The 17,550-nt window shown below is 51.0% G+C and overlaps 1 protein-coding gene across 1 annotated transcript; it reads left to right on the top strand.

The window, feature by feature from the left end:
• The first annotated feature begins 540 nt into the window (after positions 1-540).
• Positions 541-16,255, top strand: PLEK2 (pleckstrin 2). Its single transcript, XM_037125934.2, has 9 exons — positions 541-779; positions 9,535-9,699; positions 10,641-10,822; positions 12,000-12,091; positions 12,324-12,511; positions 12,739-12,840; positions 13,877-13,960; positions 14,900-14,978; positions 15,717-16,255. Exons 1-9 carry the CDS (start codon positions 738-740, stop codon positions 15,842-15,844), a joined length of 1,062 nt encoding a protein of 353 aa, XP_036981829.2. The 5' UTR covers positions 541-737; the 3' UTR covers positions 15,845-16,255.
• Positions 16,256-17,550: the final 1,295 nt, after the last annotated feature.

The following is a 17,550-nucleotide window of genomic DNA, read 5'->3' as shown; positions in this document are numbered from 1 at the left end:
TGCATCTTATCGGCCACATGCCACACAAGTCTGTGTGTGCTTGGTTCATTCTGGGCACCAGAAATCCCCATATACAAGAATAGGCACCTGATTTTTCAAAATGTCACTTTGGAGCAAAAAGCGTAGGTAATTACTATTATTTGTTTAAATCAACAAAATTTTGTCAGACTGGCAAAGTATTTATTTTTTGGCGTGCCACAGAATTTTAGTAATTAGTTTATATGTGCCATGAGATGAAAAAGGTTGAAAAACTGCTGCTCGGAATCCTTGAAATCCTGTTCCGTTTAATTCCATGGCTATTACTCAAGGGCGATGCACTAAGCGCCAGGCAGACACCTGGTCGAGGCCGGGGGAGAAGGAAGAGACGGGCAGAGACCGGTGCAGCGAGCGCGCGGAGCCGGCTGGGGGCACGGGGCGGGGCGCCCTGCCCCGTCGGAGAGAGCAGGGGCGCGAAGGCTCTGGGAGGCGACTCCAGTCGCCAGAGTCTGTACTCTGAGGACTGACCAGAACTCCCTGGGGGTGGGGGTGGGGTGGGGGGGACGTCAGAATCCCAACCTCGTCTTACTTCCTCCCCGGCCCCCGCCCTGCGGCCTGGGCTCTGGACTCCGGCCAGGGAGGCGGCACCCGCCGGGTCTGGGGCGCTTCCTGCGCGGCGGCCAGGTCAGGCCTCCGGGTAGAGGAGCGCGCGGAGGAGCGTGCGGCGCGGTGACACCCACCTGGACGGCGCGGGTGGCGACATGGAGGACGGTGTGCTCAAGGAAGGCTTCCTCGTCAAGAGGGTGAGGGCGCCGGAGCCTGTCCGGACCTTGGCCAGGGCGGCACGTGGCGGGCGGGCGGGCGCTCACCTGGGCAGGGTCGGCAGTCCCGGCCACAGGGCGGAACGGCCGCCTGGGGCTCTGCCGGGCAGGGATCACGGAGGCGGGGAGCGCTGGTGGACCGTGGTTGGAGGTCGGCTTTCTATAGCAAAGGGACCAAGGCACAGGGCGCAGTCCCGATCAGCTAGTGCGGATGGTGCGCGGGCGGTGGCCCCAAAGTGGATTATCTTCACCACAACAACTTACTAAAATATGAGGACTATAGTGTTTAAATAGGATGCATTAAAACAGCATAAGCGTGCCGTGTAGTTTGCTGTGCCCATCCGTGTAATGCTCGCCTGTACACTTCCCCCATGGGCAAGGAGGAAACCTGTGCTTCTTAAGCGCTTACTGGGCGTTACCTCCTTTAATCCTCCCAACGCCCCTGCAGGTGGTCGTACCACGTGGCCTCCCCTTTCTCGAACGGAGCTCAGAAAGGCTGCTAGCTGGGGAAGGAGCAGGATCAAACAACTCAGGTTGACCCCGAACCTTTTCCTGTCCATCACAGGGTGGGTATTTATTATTGCCCCGTCACGGGTGAGGAAACTGAGGGCCAGAAACATGAATTCGTTTGCCCAGAACCCCAGGGACAATAACAGCTAGGACCCAAGCCTCCACCCCCAGTGCTGCCCCCCCCCCCCCCCCCCCACCTGGCCTTTCCCACAGCCAGCAGGAGAGCACACAGACATGGGCACGCAGGGGCAAGGTGGAGATGAACCACGAGGAGGTGCAAAGGGAAGTTGGATGTTTTAACATTGTTTCAGCACTGATGGTCACGCTCAGCACTTACGCTAGCGTGGTAGTGGAGCATAAAACCTGGGGAGGAGCCTCTGGCCCTTCAGTGAAGTGCACGGCTTTGGGAGCAGGCTCTCCCACTGCCTCCTCCGGCGGCCAGACCAGTCCCGGAGTCTCCAGTGGCAGTCCGTAGGCAACCGGGCGATGCAGCCACGTTATGTTACACCCTGTTTAACGTGGGAGGGCGGGTGTGCTGTTTGCGCAGAACTGTAAGCAGAGGATTGCTGGGAGGTTAATACCAGATCAAGGGTCAGACAGGATAGAAGCAGGTACAAAATTCCATACCTGCTTCATGCCATTGTGATTAAAGCCATAGGCTGGTCCCTCACGGTTTAAGAGGCAGATGCATCTCAGAGAGACCACCTATGGGGGAACTTCTGCGCTCTCCTCCTTTCCGGCAGCTTCTGAAATTTGAGGGAAGGCATTGAGTTGAGCAGGGGCTTTTGGGGGGGGGGGCGTTGTTAATTTTGGGGTAGTTGGGTCCTGGCAGGGGCCTGCGGAGGGCAAACCGCTTCAGATGGGCCCTTGTGGGCCTCCCCCTCAGTTCCCAGGGGTTAATTTACAGGATTCCCCACCGTTGTCACCACGCAGAATCAGGGGACTGGGAAAAACAAGGAAGGACGTGAGCCGTCTTTGGTACAGGCTGCCAGTCCTGGGTGCCCAGCTTACAGAGTCCAGGGTGCAGAGAAGTGAGGGAAGTCAGCAGGTCTGACCCAAACCCCCCACAACAGGGGCTTGGCCGAAACCCATGCATAAAGCTCATTGCAGCCAAACCCAAAGACAGGAGTTTGGAGCCTGACCCTGAGGGAGGCAGAAGCCACCACCTTTCCTGCAAGGTGAGGGATGTGGCCCCTACACATGTAACCAATCTCAACTTATTCTCTCCCACATATCCCCTTTTCCGGCAGCCCCTGTGTCCACTGGAGAACTGTGGGCTGCGGTCTGTGTGATCCCATAGATTTAGGAGGCTTTGCAGTTCTGGGGGTGGGGGCAGGGCTCAAGCTGGAAGCCCAGCACACAGAAGAGTCATCCCCAGTGAGGGTGAAGCAGGGGCAGGCAGGGGCATGAAGGATTTGGCTCCTAATCCTGCCTGGGCAAGAAAGAATTAGAGCTCCAGGCAAAAATGCAGGGTGCTCACTAGGTCTGGCTTTAAAGGAGGAAGAGAGGGTAGGAAGCCAGGATCCGCATTGGGAGGACTGCTTTTCCTTTCAGGAGAGCGGGACGTACTTCTGGCATGGCTGCTCCACTCATACCTTGAACAGCAGCCCTAGAAAATGGCATGGCAGTGCCGTGGCCGTGGTGCACGCCGTGGCCTGAAAGTTTCCCTAGTGGGACTCCACCTCAAGGGAATCCCTTCAAAGGTGTGCGGACAAAGTGTTATTTAGGTTGTGAGACATTGGAAACTACCTATATGTCCCCCCCCAGATAGACAAATTATTATGTCAATTATGGTTATGCCAATGTTTAAAATGTTCCTAATATTGTAACATAAGGAGTAAAAATGTAAGAGAGAAAATATGCGGAAGAGAAAAGCCTGGAAGGGGTTCTGGGGGCTGGAGGTCTGGGGGCAAGGGGTTGGCAGAGCCGCGCTCCTCCCAAACCCGCAGGGGTGCATGCTTCCTGGCCTCTCTGGCTGTTGGTCTTTGCAGGCTGTGGAGAAAAACCCCAATTTTTCCTTTGTATGTAGAGAAAACCTAGTTCTTTCCTACTGTGTGAGCGTATGTTTATCTTGTGAGTCTCCTTTACTTTTGCACAAAACACTTCACTTCTGGCACTTCTGGTCCCTGAATGTGTGGAGGTTTTTCCCCACACCAGGCAGTTAGTTCTCTGCTACACCAGCTGGGTGTCTTACAATCTAACTGAATTCTGACACTGTCTACCCAGAGACCGTGTCAGATTGCACAGGCTGAGGGCTCAGTCCCACAAGGCCGCCATCCCCAACACACATGCACTTTAGCTGCCAGTGCAACCAAACAGCTCCAGATGGAAGGTTCCAATGCCCTGCTCCTTGGATTTGATTCATTTGCTGGAGTGGCTCGCACAACGCAAGAACACACTAACTTATGTGTACCGGTTTGCTGAAGGATGTGACAGAGGACATAGATGAACAGCCGCAGGGACGCAGGTATGTGGGGAGGGGCGTGGAGCTTCCAGACCCTCTCGGAACACACCGCTCTCCCAGTGGTCACCAACCCAGAAGCCCCCCGAACTCCGAGTACTTTCTGGATTTTATGGAGACTTCATCCCATTGTCACGATTGATCATGAACTCCATTTTCAGCCCCTCCCCTTTCTCAAGAGAATAGGGGTGCGAGGCTGAAAATTCCAAACTTCTAATCATGGCTTGGACTTTCTAGAGATCGGCCTCCACGCAGGAGCCCGCCCAGCGGTGCCCTGTTAGAACAAAAGACACTGCTGTCAGAACCGGGGGCAGACGCCAGTACAGGTGTTTTCTGTTGCCTCACGCGGATGGTCCTCAGTGTTCCCTGCCTTGTGGATGCATCTCCGCCATTCCTGTCTCCATTGTCACATGACCATCTCCGTGTGTGTTTCCTTGTGCAGATTTTCCTCTTATAAGGACACCAGTCATATTGGTGTCATTGGGGCCACCCTAATCTAGAGTGACTTCACCTTAATCTGATTACATCTGCAAAAACCGTGTTTCCAAGTAAGATCACATTCAATGGTACCAGGTGTTAAGACTTCCATATCTTTTGGGGGACAGAATTCAACTCATAACAAGTAGCGTATCTGCTTCTTTGGGTTGTAGGGTCTTGGGCAAGACCTTTTTGAGACTCAGGTTCCTCATCATCGCAGTTAGGGAGGAGCCTAGGCTTATGCAAAGGGCCCCTCCATCTGTGACATTCTGTGCCTCTTACACCCAACCCAGAGTTGCCATCCCAGTTTAGAGAATCCTCTGCCCCCTAGAGAAGCTTTAGGGGCTCTAAGACACAGATGGCGGGGCTGGGTTACGGCCCCAGCCAAGCACTTACAGACAGGGAGCCTGGAGAGGGAGGAAGCTGCCCAGGTAGTGGACTTTGTTCAGTTGACAGCACTGTATTTTTGGCCTTTGACCCCCTTTGCCTGGTGACTTTGGACCGGCCCCTTATGCCCTCTGGGCATGGTGTGACTTCTCTGTGGAGCTGGGGCGATGCCATTCCCTTCCCATCTTGTGGATTATTACAGCGGCCGCCCACCGAGCTGCCCACTGCAGCCTGGCCCACTTCACTCGGCCGCAGGCTGCAGTGAGGCAAGGCGATCTTTCTAACCGGAGAGCTGCACTTGGCATCCGGCTGCTTAAAAGCCCTCGAGGACTCCCCTCTGGCCCCGGTACAAAGATCTAACGCCACAACACGGAACCTGAAGCCGATGGGCCCTCATCCCTTCACCCATCCCCTCCTCGCAGCCCCTGAACATCCACAGAGGGCTGTTTGGAGTTTCCCAGAAGTCGCAGCAGTTTTCTGGCCTCTCTTCCTAACCGGCCAACTCCACACAACCTTCCCCACTCAGCCCCGGTTTCCGCTCCTCGGGGAGCCTACCAGACCCTCCCCCACCCTCTTCCACTACTTGGGCCTGAGCTCCTCCGTCCTCCATCTGAGCTCCACCATAGGGTCTGCGTCATGCCCTGTATTAGTTATTTCTTGCGTAACAATGACCCCATAGCTTAATGTCTTAAGATGACAAATGTTTAGTATCTCACACAGCTTCTAAGGGTCAGGTAACCAGGAACAGCTCAGCTGCAAGATTCTGGCTCAGAGACTCTCATTCAGTTGTAGCCCAAACGTTGCCCAGCGTGGCGGCGGCCTGACTGGCTGGAGGACCCATTGCCAAACTCACTTTCATGGGCAGTGGCTGGAGACCACGGTGCCCCACCTCTCCACTCTCCACAGGGGCGACTGCGATGTGGCAGCTAGCTTTTCCCTGGGGGGTGAGGGTGGGGAGAGAGAAAGAGACCTTAAGACCACACAGCTACGGAGACTTTCACAACCTAATCTCAGAAGTGACAGTCACTCAGCCACAGTCTCTTGATCCCAGGGACCAGCCTCTGAATAGCGTGTGAACGTCGGGAGGTGGAGATGGCGGTGGGGGCCCCACCAATCACCTGTCCTGGAACCGGCACACTGAGCGGAGCTGTCGTCTGTCTCGCCTGCCGTCCTGGGTCAGCATGTTGTTCATCTTTGCTGCCCTGCCGCTGGCTCTGTGCTTGGTGCGGGAGAGTTTAGTCACTGATTGTTGACTGAGTGGAGGAATGAGTGCTTTCCCTGCGCATCTTATCAGGAGTTCTGTTTATCTGAGTTCAAGCTTGTTTCCCATTATAAAAATAACATACACATATTATGTTTAAAAACTAGGAAAATACTCAAGGGTATACAATGAAAAGTCAGTTTCCATTTTAACTGCCCGCATCCAGTCCCAGTGCCCAGAGGCGATGACTACTAGCATTTCTGGGGCACCCTTCCGGAGGTTTTCTAATACCACCGGTAGAGTTGTTTCTGGGTAACATGTATGAAGTCTAACTAACATGTATGGAAGTAAAAGTGCTTCGCTCATGTCAGAGACCATGGCCGCTCCGGACTGCCCAGCGGCCTCGCCCACTGCCCGTGAGGACTGCAGTCCCTCCTCCGAGGCCACACAGAATCATTGTGCATTAGATATTTTGCATTGTTTTTCTTTATAAGTCACAATCCTGCAAGTGTCTCGATGTGCAGTGCAGGTCCCTGTAAGTGGAATTATTGGGTCAAAGGATCTGAACATTGTTCTGAGGGTCACCAGCTGCTTTGGGTTTTCTACCTACAGAGCAAATCCTTTCTTGCCAGCCTCCCTCCTCAGGCCCGTCTCCTTGGCCCACAGCCAGGACTCTCAGCGGCTCATCACACCCGCCCCTAGCGAGTTGGAACAGCAGGGGTTTCACGGGGACTGACGAGGTTAAGGAACTCAGGCATGGCTGGGAAGGCTAGAGGACCTGGCTGGGATGCTCCCCGGCCGGCCGGAAGTCCCCAGCAGCGGGTCTCTAGTGGAAACCGCGGCCGACACTGTTTGCCACTTGTGCCTGATACCCAGGGACTGGTGTCAGAACAGGGGAACCTGTTTTTCCACAATGTCCTTGCCAGAAATTCCTGTTTCCTATGTTTGGTTGCTTCCAAACAGGCCTCGATGCTCCATGCAAGGGACTGACAGCTCCTTAGTCACCTGCCTGCTCCCTTTGCTCCAGGGATTCCGGGAAATGTGGCATTTTGTCCAGGAAACTACAGTATCTCCTTATTGGCTTGTTCTGCTCAACATCTGTTAGTTACGCTTCTCTCCGTAACATCTCCAGCCTCCTTTCTCCTTTCCCTGTTGATTTAATTTGCTAGGGCTGCTGTAACAAAATACCACAGGCAGGATGGCTTAAACAGGAGAGATTTATTTTCCCACAGTCTGGAGGCTAGGGTCCAAGATCAAGGAGTCACCAGGACTGGTTTCTTCCGAGGCCTCTCTTCTCGCCTTGGACACAGCCACCTTCTCACGGTGTCCTCACAGTCTCTCCTCTGTGCACGGGTCTGTCTCCCTGACCTCTCTGTGTGTCCAAATTTCCAGATTGGATGGGGCGCACCTCATGCCTTATTTTAACCTAATCACCTCTTAAAAGGCCTTATATCTGAATAGAGTCACATTCTGAAGTAGTAGGGATTAGGGTTTCAACATGTGAACATTGGGGGGAAGATATAATTTAGCTCGTAACACCTCTGTTTTAAGATTTAAGATTAGTGGCTCAGTGGATTGAATACCTGCCTGCAAAATGAAAGGTCACTGGTTTGATTCCCAGTCAGGGCACATGCCTGGGTTGTAGGCCAGGTCCCCGGGTTGGGGACATGCAAGAGGCAACCGATTGCTGTGTCTCTCACACATTGATGTTTCTTTCCCTCTCTTTCTTCCTCCCTCCCCATCTTTCTAAGAATAATTTTTTAAAAAGACCAAGATTATTTCACCCACTCTCCCTCTCTACCTCACACCAGCACCCACGGCATCAGCTTAGATTGTGTTCTCCTCCCTGTGCACCGGCCGCCATCTCTGCGCCAGCATTTTCCTGCTCACTCTGCAGGTGCTCACCTGGGGCCCTCAGCAGGTGCTCACCCGGACAGGCAACGTGGGCGGGTGGAGAGCGGCAGGGAACCCCAGCTGCCGAGGAGTCGGAGCCAAGTCTTCTCTGTTTCTTTAAGCATATCTGCCTGTGTCCAGGAAAGCTGCCCACTGTTACATTCCACGTGGGCTCTGTGTACTGGGCGGAGTGAGGGGAGCGAAAACATAGAAGCCCACTTGGCTGCCTGAGCGCTGTCCTGTGAACAGCCTGATTGCCATGCAGTGTGGTGACCCTTAGATGTGGCAGTGACCTCTTGTCAGATTAACTTTGCTACCAGCTTGATTTAGACGCCACAGTGAATTCTGTTTGGGTGCAGCCAGTGCGTACGAGGTCAGCTCCTCTGTGCAACCTTGGCTCCCTGGAGGTGTGCACCGAGGGTGGAATGGCCACAGCACCACCCATGTGCGACCTGCAGGGGCCTTTGAAACAAATACGTGCTGGGGAAGGAAATGAGTGGATCTGGGGAATGGTCTCTGGTTGGGATAAAATGCATCTCTCTTAGTTAGAACCTCGCCTGTGTTGGGCTCTGCTCAGGAAATATGCCAGGAGAGTTGCTGCCATGAGTGTGTTCTAAATCCATTCTTTTCTGTAGCAGACATCCCCCCATCCTCTTCTCTGATCTGCAGACTCTCTGCCTTCATCTGACTACCCTACCCACTGGCTCTGTGGCCCACCTGAGAGCCCCCAAACTGCCCTGCCCTTGAGGCTTGCTGCGCCAAGCCCGGTAAGACTGATGGCATCTTCCGCACCGGCAGATGGTGTGTGGCTTCGGCTTTACAAATTGCCCACATCGTTTGATTAGTAATAAATAGTCTTCTAGGAATATATCCTAAGGAAAAAAATGGCAGCTGAAGATCAAAATTTTTGTGCAAGGATATGCATTGCAGAATTGTTTATAACACCGAGAAAAGGAAACAGCCTCAGTTACAAACACAGAAGACCGACAAGCGAATAATGCCCCCACTGAGTGGTCATTTAAAAATTCGTTCTAAAGAAAGTTGACGGTGTGAGGCAACACTCAGCAAACTCAGGAAAACAAAAACTAGGAAATAAAAAAAATGTGGAATGTGGCCCTGACTTTTAAAAAGACCTGGAAAATAAATGCTAAAAGGCAAAAAGACTGGAAGGAAATACAGAATGTTAGCTGTGGCTTTGTCCTGAAATTAGGGGTTTCTCTTCTGTATACTTTGCAGTGTCTTCCAAGGTTTGTAACCAGAAAAAAGGCTAAGTGGGAATGAGAAGGCCAAAGAGCGTAGCTACACACTCCAGGGAGATTACGAACAGATCCAGACAAGGGCAGTGCTTTCTTCATGAAAATAAAAATAAAACATGATGTGGAGTCGGATCCTTTGGCCATTAAAGACATTATTGGGGCAGTTGGTACAATTTGAACTGGGTTTGTGGAATAGCTGAGAACTACATATTAATGTAAATTGCCTGATGTTAATGGTTGTGCTGTGGTTTTTGTCAGAAACATCCTTTTTTGGTAGGAGATACACTATAAAATATTCAGAAGTGATGGGGCATCATGTTAAAAAACTACTCTTAAATGGTTCTGTAAGAAGAGTTCTTCATCTTCCTTCTGAATTGAAATTATTTCAAAAAAATAAATAAAATGGAACTAATAAAAGACACTGCCATCCCCCTTGCTGGAGAGTCGCTGCCACGGCACAGACGGGCCACCTGTCCCACGGGTGCCTCTCTCCCTGAACGCGGTGCCGTGCCCTCGGCCGCCTCACCGCCGGGCTCTGCCCTCTGTCCGCAGGGTCACATCGTCCACAACTGGAAGGTGCGGTGGTTCGTCCTTCGGCAGAACACGCTGCTGTACTACAAGCTCGAGGGGGGTCGGAAGGTGACTCCTCCCAAGGGCCAGGTCCTTCTGGACGGCTGCACCATCACCTGCCCCTGCCTGGAGTACGAAAACCGACCTGTAAGTGGGGGCCCGGCTTCCCAGCTCTGCCCTGCCCTGGGCCCTCCCCCTCTGGCCCCTTTGGTGAAGGCGGTGTGGGTAATGGGAAGAGCTGAGTTATCACTGAAGAACCTAGTTCAAATCCCGGCTGCACTGTATACTGGCTTCGTGACCTTGGGCAAGTAAGGAACCTCTCTGGGCCTTAGCTCCTCATCTGTAAAATGAAAAGCAAGCCCTGACTATCTCCTGTGACTGTGATGAGGATCTTGAAGGTAACATCCTGTCAAAACACTGCAGGCTAAGGGCCACTACACAGATGTGAGTGATTGCTGCCATCTTGGGGTTCAGTATGGTCGCTTTTGTCCCCAAGGGGTGCGTGTTCCAAACGTCAGGGGCAGCTTCCACCTTGTCATCAAAAAAGTGTCTGCCTCCACCACTTACCCAAGGTTCAGTGTGTGCCAAGAAATTCGCTAGGCTTGGAGGAGTCCAGGAAGACAACAGTGAGATTGCCTCTTCTTGAGTTAATAATCTTACTGTGAAGGCATGTGGTTCACTGAAAAAGTGTTACAAATGTCGGTTTGACCGCTAGCCGTAGAGAACGTGTCGTCCTGGAGAGGAGGGAGCCGTCTGGGTCAGGAACGGCTTTGCGAGAATAGAGATCTGGGCAAAGATCTAGAAGGGGAGAGAGGCAGGCGGTCCAGACGGGGGGCAGGTCTTGAGCAAAAGTAAGGGGGGAGGGAAGGATGGGTTTGGAGATGCTGATGGCAGGTGTGGCCTGTGTGGCTGGAGCAAAGTGTTTGCTGAGGGAGGGGTGCAAGATGGCTGGGGCCGGGTGGAGGGACTGGGGAGCCACTGAAGGTTTTGAGTGAGAGAAGGGACTGATGGAAACTCTCTGAGGAACGAGGCTCCATTCCCAGTAAGATTGCTAGATTTATACGGGCTGCTGATGTCTCTCCCCACAGTTCCTCATTAAGCTGAAGACGAGAACGTCCACAGAATACTTCCTGGAGGCCTGTTCTCGGGAAGACAGAGACGTCTGGGCCTTTGAGATCACAGGGGCTATTCACGCTGGGCAGCCGGGGAAGGTGCAGCAACTGCACATGCAGAGAAACTCCTTCAAGCTGCCCCCGCACATCAGCCTGCAGTGAGTGCCTGTCCCCCGCCCCTGCCCTCACTGCAGCTGGCTTTGCTGCAGCCTTTCCTGTCTGTGTGCTCAGTGGGCAGGGGCTCCGTTCTCGCTGCCCAGGCCTGGCTGGTGCCACCATTGTGTGTCAGGGCCTGTCGCTGTCACTGTCCTTTTGTATTGTTTTCTCTGCCTGGGAACGGCCCTGCCTACCCACCCTGCTCCTGTATAACCTGTCGGGGCCTCTGCTGCTTCAGCCCACCTCAGGGTGTTGAGAGCCTCCCTCCAACTTCAGCCAGGGTGCGCGGGGCTATGTCTCGGCTCCCCAGGAATCTCCACTCACCAGGCGTGGGGCTTGTTTGCAGCCTGGTGGCAGGAACGATGTGTTCTGGTAGCTGCTGCATTCTTGCCCTGTGGTGTTCCTCATTTATTCATTCATTAACTATCAATAAATAGTTCTTGAGTGCTTACTGCATGCCGTATGTGGCGCTAGAGTTTTAGGTGATCGGATGGGGCTTTCCAGCCCAAGTACGTAAACAGAAAATGAAAAAAGATCTTCCACTGGTGGCAGGAATCATCCCACGGAACAGGAGGAAAGCAGGTCAGGGGTGGAGGTGATACTACGAAGTGGGGATTATGAAAGGAGTGCCCGTGATGGGAACTGTAGTAACAGCCCATTTGCAGGAGACACCCCTGACCTCCCAGGCAGCAGAAGTGTTGCACCCGTCAAAGATGCAGTGTGGGTCCATTCTGGGGCTCGCCAAAACCTCCCCTACCAGGCCCTGAAACCTTGACCTGCGTCCCCAGCCACAGTGAGTACAGGGGCGGGGGGAGCAGCAGGTAAACGTGGGTTCAAGTGATGGATGATTTCGAGAAGTAATTGGCGGAGTTTGGACTCTACGCTGTAGATCATAGAGAATCACTGTCCATTCTTTAGTTTTTAAACCAAACGCCAGAGCTCTTTAGTTTTACTATAGAAGCAATACTTGTGTAGCATAGAAATATTCAAACGTTTCCATGAGCAAGAAGAAAAGAAATCATCTAAAATCTTACCTCTCAAATTCTGACCCGTCTTTCTTTGTGATGTGTACCTCACTGTTTGCCACTTGCTCGCTACCCTTAGCAACGACCCTTGGACCGTTTCTCGTATCTGTCAGTGTGATGAGCGTCCCCTCTCCTTTGCCTTCCTTCCGTGTAGTCGTATTGTGGACAAGATGCACGACAGCAACAGTGGAATCCGGCCAAGCCCCAACATGGAGCAAGGGAGCACCTACAAAAAGACCTTCGTAGGTGAGCCTTCCCTCTCAGGGGCCAGGCCGGGCGGTGGAACCCTGGGTCAGAGGCTGGAGCCGTGAGTGTGTGGCCACAGCTCTGCGTAGCAGAGGTGGCCTTTGGGCTGCTCTTGTGTAGAGCCCACGGCTGCCAGAGGTCTAAGTCAGTGAGATTCACAGCCAGGCGTCCTGGATGAAGCTGGCCTGTATCCTGTCATCTGACTGGCACTGCCCTTGCCCCGATGATGTAGGCTCCTCCCTGGTGGACTGGCTCATCTCCAACAGCTTTGCAGTCAACCGCCTGGAGGCCGTGACCCTGGCCTCCGTGCTCATGGAGGAGAACTTCCTTAGGCCAGTGGGCGCCCGAAGCATGGGGGCCATTCGCTCTGGGGATCTGGCCGAGCAGTTCCTGGATGACTCCACGGCCCTGTACACGTTTGTAAGTTATGGAAAGTATTCCTCTTGCCACCAGGGCAGAGGGAAGGGAAGGGACAGAGTGGAGGCCAGGGGGTTCACAGTCATGGGTGAGAAGCCCAGGGTTGGGGTGCTGATTCACCCCAAGTGGAATGGGTTTCTATATGGAGGATTTTCCTTTCCCCATGGGAGCCCCACAGCCTGCATCTGGGGCATTTTGTGACAGAGTCCTAGCTCTGTTCTCCCCACTAGGCTGAGAGCTACAAGCAGAAGACAAGTCCAAAGGAAGAAATGAGTCTCAGCACCATGGAGTTAAGTGGCATGGTGATAAAACAAGGCTATCTGGCCAAGCAGGTATGGCTGCCCCTGAGCAGGGACGAGATGGATGTTCCTCAGACTCCGGGGAGGCAGGAGTTCCTCCAAGGCCTGGGAAGGGCTGAGACTGCTGGAGGGCACTAACCATCAGCAGAATCAGCTAAAGCAGGAGCCCAGCAGCCAACCGTCTGGAGGCCGTGGCCCTGGCCTCCATGGCCCCCATGCGTGTGCCCCCCCCCACATACATGCACACACAGAGTCCCAGACACCAGGGTATTCAGGGAAAAGGTAAAAAATGACGTCTATATCCCTGCCCAGTTCACGGATTCGTCTGGAAGGGCGCTGTCTCTGGGTTGGTGGATTGCATTTGCTGCCTTCTGCTTTCTGCCTTCTGCTTTCTCTGCCTTTTGTGGGACTCTGCACGCCTCCTTGATACACTTTCTGAACAAAAAGTACTTTCTCCACCTACTTCAGTAGGTTGAAGATGACATTTTACAGGGTAATCTCCATTTTTAAAAACTGATCTTGGCCATCACTTGGAGCCACGGCTGGGAGGGCAGCCCTGTTCAACGGCAGACACGTTGTCACAGTCACACCTGTGCCTGACAAAAAGGCTGTCCTTACATTTGGATTTTCTGATGCCGAATGTTAAAGTGGTTCTTCCTGTGTACGTGTGCACATACCTACACGCAGCTGTAGGTTTGTTTGGGGACTGAGTTGATGTTTAAGTTGGTGCTCTTGGGTTCAAGTTTGCTCGTGAGCTGTCTGTGCAGTGGACACCTGGTGCCCCCATCTTCCTTATGCCCTGGGCGATGTCCCGGCAATGCTCCCCCTTTCCTTCAGTGCTGAGCCTCTTTGGCTTTGTCAACTCAACTGCACGCGGCAGCGTTCTGGCTCAGTGTCACTGAGCAGGGAGGTCCGTGACACGTCGCTGCAACCCTCGAGTCTCCAGCAGGCTCTTGAAAGTAGTCCCATTGGAGCAGACTGGCTCGGAGGCTGGCATTCGATACAAGGAAGTGGGAAGAAGGGACTCAGAGCTGTCCCCAGTGAACCCTGCACCCTCTCTTTACCTCAGGGCCACAAGAGGAAGAACTGGAAGGTGCGGCGCTTTGTTCTGAGGAAGGACCCGGCTTTCCTGCATTACTACGACCCTTCCAAAGTGAGTACCGTGGGCTTACCTGGTACCCGGGTGAGACTTCCAGAGACCTCTCCCCAGCATGGTAGGCGGCTGGCTCGACATTCTCTCCGTATCCCTACTATAACTTCTACCACAATATGCCTTTCCTTCCCCAATCCAAGCTCCTCTTATAAAAAGTATAATCACTCTTTTCTTTCATCATGTCTTTGCTTGCCCAGGGGATCTTTATTATTTTGCAAGAAAAAGCATCTTTTAGCTTCTTCCAAGCTTGCTGTGTGGCTGGGGAGGGTGAGGTGGGCCGGCAGACTCTAACCTGGTGCTTCTGGGGGGGCCCTTCACCCCTTTCTAGCCACAGATTCCACGAATTCCATCCTCTCAAGCTCTTGTCCCCACCAATGTTTTGTAAAGTTCCTTTTACTACATAATATTCAAGCCATAATTTACTAATTTTCTTTCTGATTGAAGATTTGCTATTCTGAGTTTCAGATAATAAGTTATTACTGCATGCTGAGTTGATCCAATTCTGGTCCAAAGAAAGGAAAAATGGCCTTTTAGTTGGCCTGTTCAACCTTGTTGTTGGTAGATGTATGATTTTCATTCATGTTGTGAAAGAGGACCACATGGTTCCTTCCTTCCTGAGCTTTGGTCAGGAACCGAGGCCCTAAGCACAGAATGTGAAGGAGCTTGGAGGTTCTGGGTTCGTTTCAGATGCAGTGAGAGCCAAGGGCCAGGGAGGCGTGAGGCACTGCGGCCGCTGGTGGGAAACGAGGAAGCCCAAACCTCCCCACTGGTGCTTTTGACTTGACCCCGTGATGTCCAGGTTCAGCCTCATCTGTTTTCAGTGACTCTTGCTGGCTTCTCTGGCTGGCGTGACTGAGGGTGGTTCTAGGCGAGAGTGCACCTCTTCCCTTCTGTCTGTTCACACACACAATTGCTAATCAGGTCTTCTTTCCTCTGCAGGAAGAGAACCGGCCGGTGGGTGGGTTTTCTCTTCGTGGTTCACTCGTGTCTGCTCTGGAGGATAATGGCATTCCCACTGGTAAGATGCAACTTCGGTCCCTGCCAGCCAGGGGCCTCCCTCCTGTGTTCTCAGTAATACTCTGCTGAGGAAGGATTGAGCTATGGGAGTTGAGTAGGGCTTTCTCAATGAGACATTGAATGTGTGAGTTTTAAAGCCAGCTTCAGAATTAAAGAGCATGTATTCTCAGTGTTTTAACACTACAGCTGTATAATCCTTGTCGTTAATATTCTTTCTCTTCAGTTTCTTTGTTTACTTGCCCATAAGCTTCTACCTAATAAGAATAATATTAGGTTACATAGTGTTTAAGGGTTAGCAACACATTTTAATATCTGTTATTACACTAATTTCACAATAGCCAGCTGAGGCAAGAAGAGAGTATTATTCCCATTTTAATGGATGTGGAAATTGAGGTTCAAAGAAGTTAAAGTCAAATCCCAAGTCTGTGCCTGCTTCTTCCATAAACATAGAATCTTTGATGTGAATGAAATTGTAGATCTAAGGTTAGCGTAGGGTACAGGCCAAGAGAGCTTCCAAGGATGTTCCGATATACCACTGGCAGGCCTTAAGACACAGGTGAAGGAGAGGGAATGGAAGGGCGGAAAAGGGCAAAGCATGTATCTGGTGGGATTCCTTAACCATATACATGGGTTTAATAAGTACTTCATTTGTTTTCGTCTTTGTCTCACTTGATTTTCAGCTGGTTCCAGCAGAAAGCAGACATGGATACTCACTCACTGATTTTTTTTTTCTCTCTAGGTGTTAAAGGGAATGTCCAGGGAAATCTCTTCAAAATCATTACTAAAGACGACATACACTATTATATCCAGGCCAGCAGCAAGGCCGAGCGAACTGAATGGATTCAAGCTATCAAAAAGCTAACATGACAAGGACCCAAGGGAGCAAAACCAGGATTCCTCCCACCTACCAGATGATACAGACAAGGTTTCCTGGAAATTGAGTGTGTTAAGACTTCATTTTGTGCTGTTTTAGAGCGAGACTGGTGAAGAGTTCCTTAGATGACAGTCAGTAATGGTGCTATTTCCTTCCTCACCTTTATGTTAACAGCCCGGAAGTGCTAGAACAGCAGTTAGGTGCCATCATCTTGACTTTTGCCAATTATCACAGCTAGCCATTTTTTGGCCGCCAAAGTAGGTTTTCCTGGTAACACTAATCGGCCACATTATAATACTAAATAAAATGCTAGTCTCACGGTGGCTGTCTCTGAAATGCTGTTAGCAATTCTTAACCCCTTCTCTGAATTAATAAAAATTGACATTTGTTTCTGGCTATTAGAATTCCCTTGCAAAGTTTCATAGTTTTCAGAGTTTTTTCATGCTTGAGGATATACAAATTAAGCAAGGTGATTACGAAGACATCTCAAGTGATCTCTGTAATTAAGTTGTGCTTCATCTTAAAGTAGGGATGGTGGCAAAATTGTGCTGAACATTTAAAGAATATTGTTTTCTTCTGAAGGATAAACTTGTGTGTTACACATCACAGAAAAGTCATGGACTCATTTGAAGAGGCTAGACACGTACCAAAAGGAAAAGAGGTGAAATTATAGCTTTACTATGGAAAATAGCATTTAGAAAGATGCAGAGCAGGAGCTCTCCAAAGGACAAAGATGTACATCGGGAAGTTAAATCGAGGCGTGATGTCTAGGTTTTCAAGTGGGGCTTGAGACAGATACCAAGAGGCTTCACTGGTTGGGAGGTTAATCTGAAGTAGTGAAAACTCTGTATCATACAATACTTTTAAAAACATTTTTATTGCATTCAAGTGTATACAGTAACCTGGCACAAGCTACTGTCAGCATTCTTGCTAAGTACAAGTGCTTGGGCTTCCTTTAGTGAGTGGTATGATGCGTAACTTACATTTAAGGGCAGTAGATACTTTCAAAGTGTTTTAAGTAAAAATTTGTCCTCTTCAATAGTTTGAACTCTTCCCTTAATCTCTCCTAAAATACTTGAACAATTACGAATTCCAAGCTAATGAGGTTTTCACTCATTCCTTATATTGTAAGAGAATGCCTTTTAAAGCCCTATTTTCCGTTTGGCATTTTACCAAGGTCTGACGTCCCTGGAATTAGTTTATTGCTTTTTGAATATCAACAGGTGTTTACCTGAATTCAACTGCATTTGGTTCGATGGCTTCTGGACCCTAAATTGACACAACTGCACCACACTGTAGAGGAGATAGCAGAATCCTCACACACTGAAAAGTAGATGACCATCACCTTGAGGCAAATCAGGGAACGTCTCTTGTCAAGGTACTAGCATTTGAATTTTTAAAAATCCTGATCCGACTTAATCCAATGGTTTGATGTGAAAGTAGCTAAATTGAGGACGTCTGCAAGTATGGCAGCTGAGTAACTAACTGTACTGCTTAGCCTGTGGTACTTTGCATGTCCGTAGGTTCCCACTGGTTAACCACTATCCAAAGTATTGGTTTGTCTTGTTTTGCTTGCTCATATTTTTTGTCAGCCATTTTCAATTAATTTCAGTTAATTATGCATAAGACCCAAACTATTGCTAATGTTCAGTTTTGAGTCAATAACCACTTGACCTCTGTCAAAGGCAGAATGGGAAGA

This window comes from Artibeus jamaicensis, unplaced genomic scaffold (assembly GCF_021234435.1).
Source record: "Artibeus jamaicensis isolate MK-2021 breed Jamaican fruit bat unplaced genomic scaffold, CSHL_Jam_final contig_851, whole genome shotgun sequence".
NCBI classification, from domain to species: Eukaryota; Metazoa; Chordata; class Mammalia; order Chiroptera; family Phyllostomidae; genus Artibeus; species Artibeus jamaicensis.
The sequence above is the reverse complement of the archived record's forward strand: the minus strand, read 5'-3'. Positions and strand labels throughout refer to the sequence as shown.

Bases quoted from the DNA above. Each gene is read 5' to 3' on its own strand.
- PLEK2 (XM_037125934.2), top strand. From the start codon at position 738: ATGGAGGACGGTGTGCTCAAGGAAGGCTTCCTCGTCAAGAGG. The intron at 10,823-11,999 runs GTGAGTGCCTGT...CCTTCCGTGTAG, and splicing joins CCCCCGCACATCAGCCTGCA to TCGTATTGTGGACAAGATGC. The intron at 12,841-13,876 runs GTATGGCTGCCC...TCTTTACCTCAG, and splicing joins AAGGCTATCTGGCCAAGCAG to GGCCACAAGAGGAAGAACTG.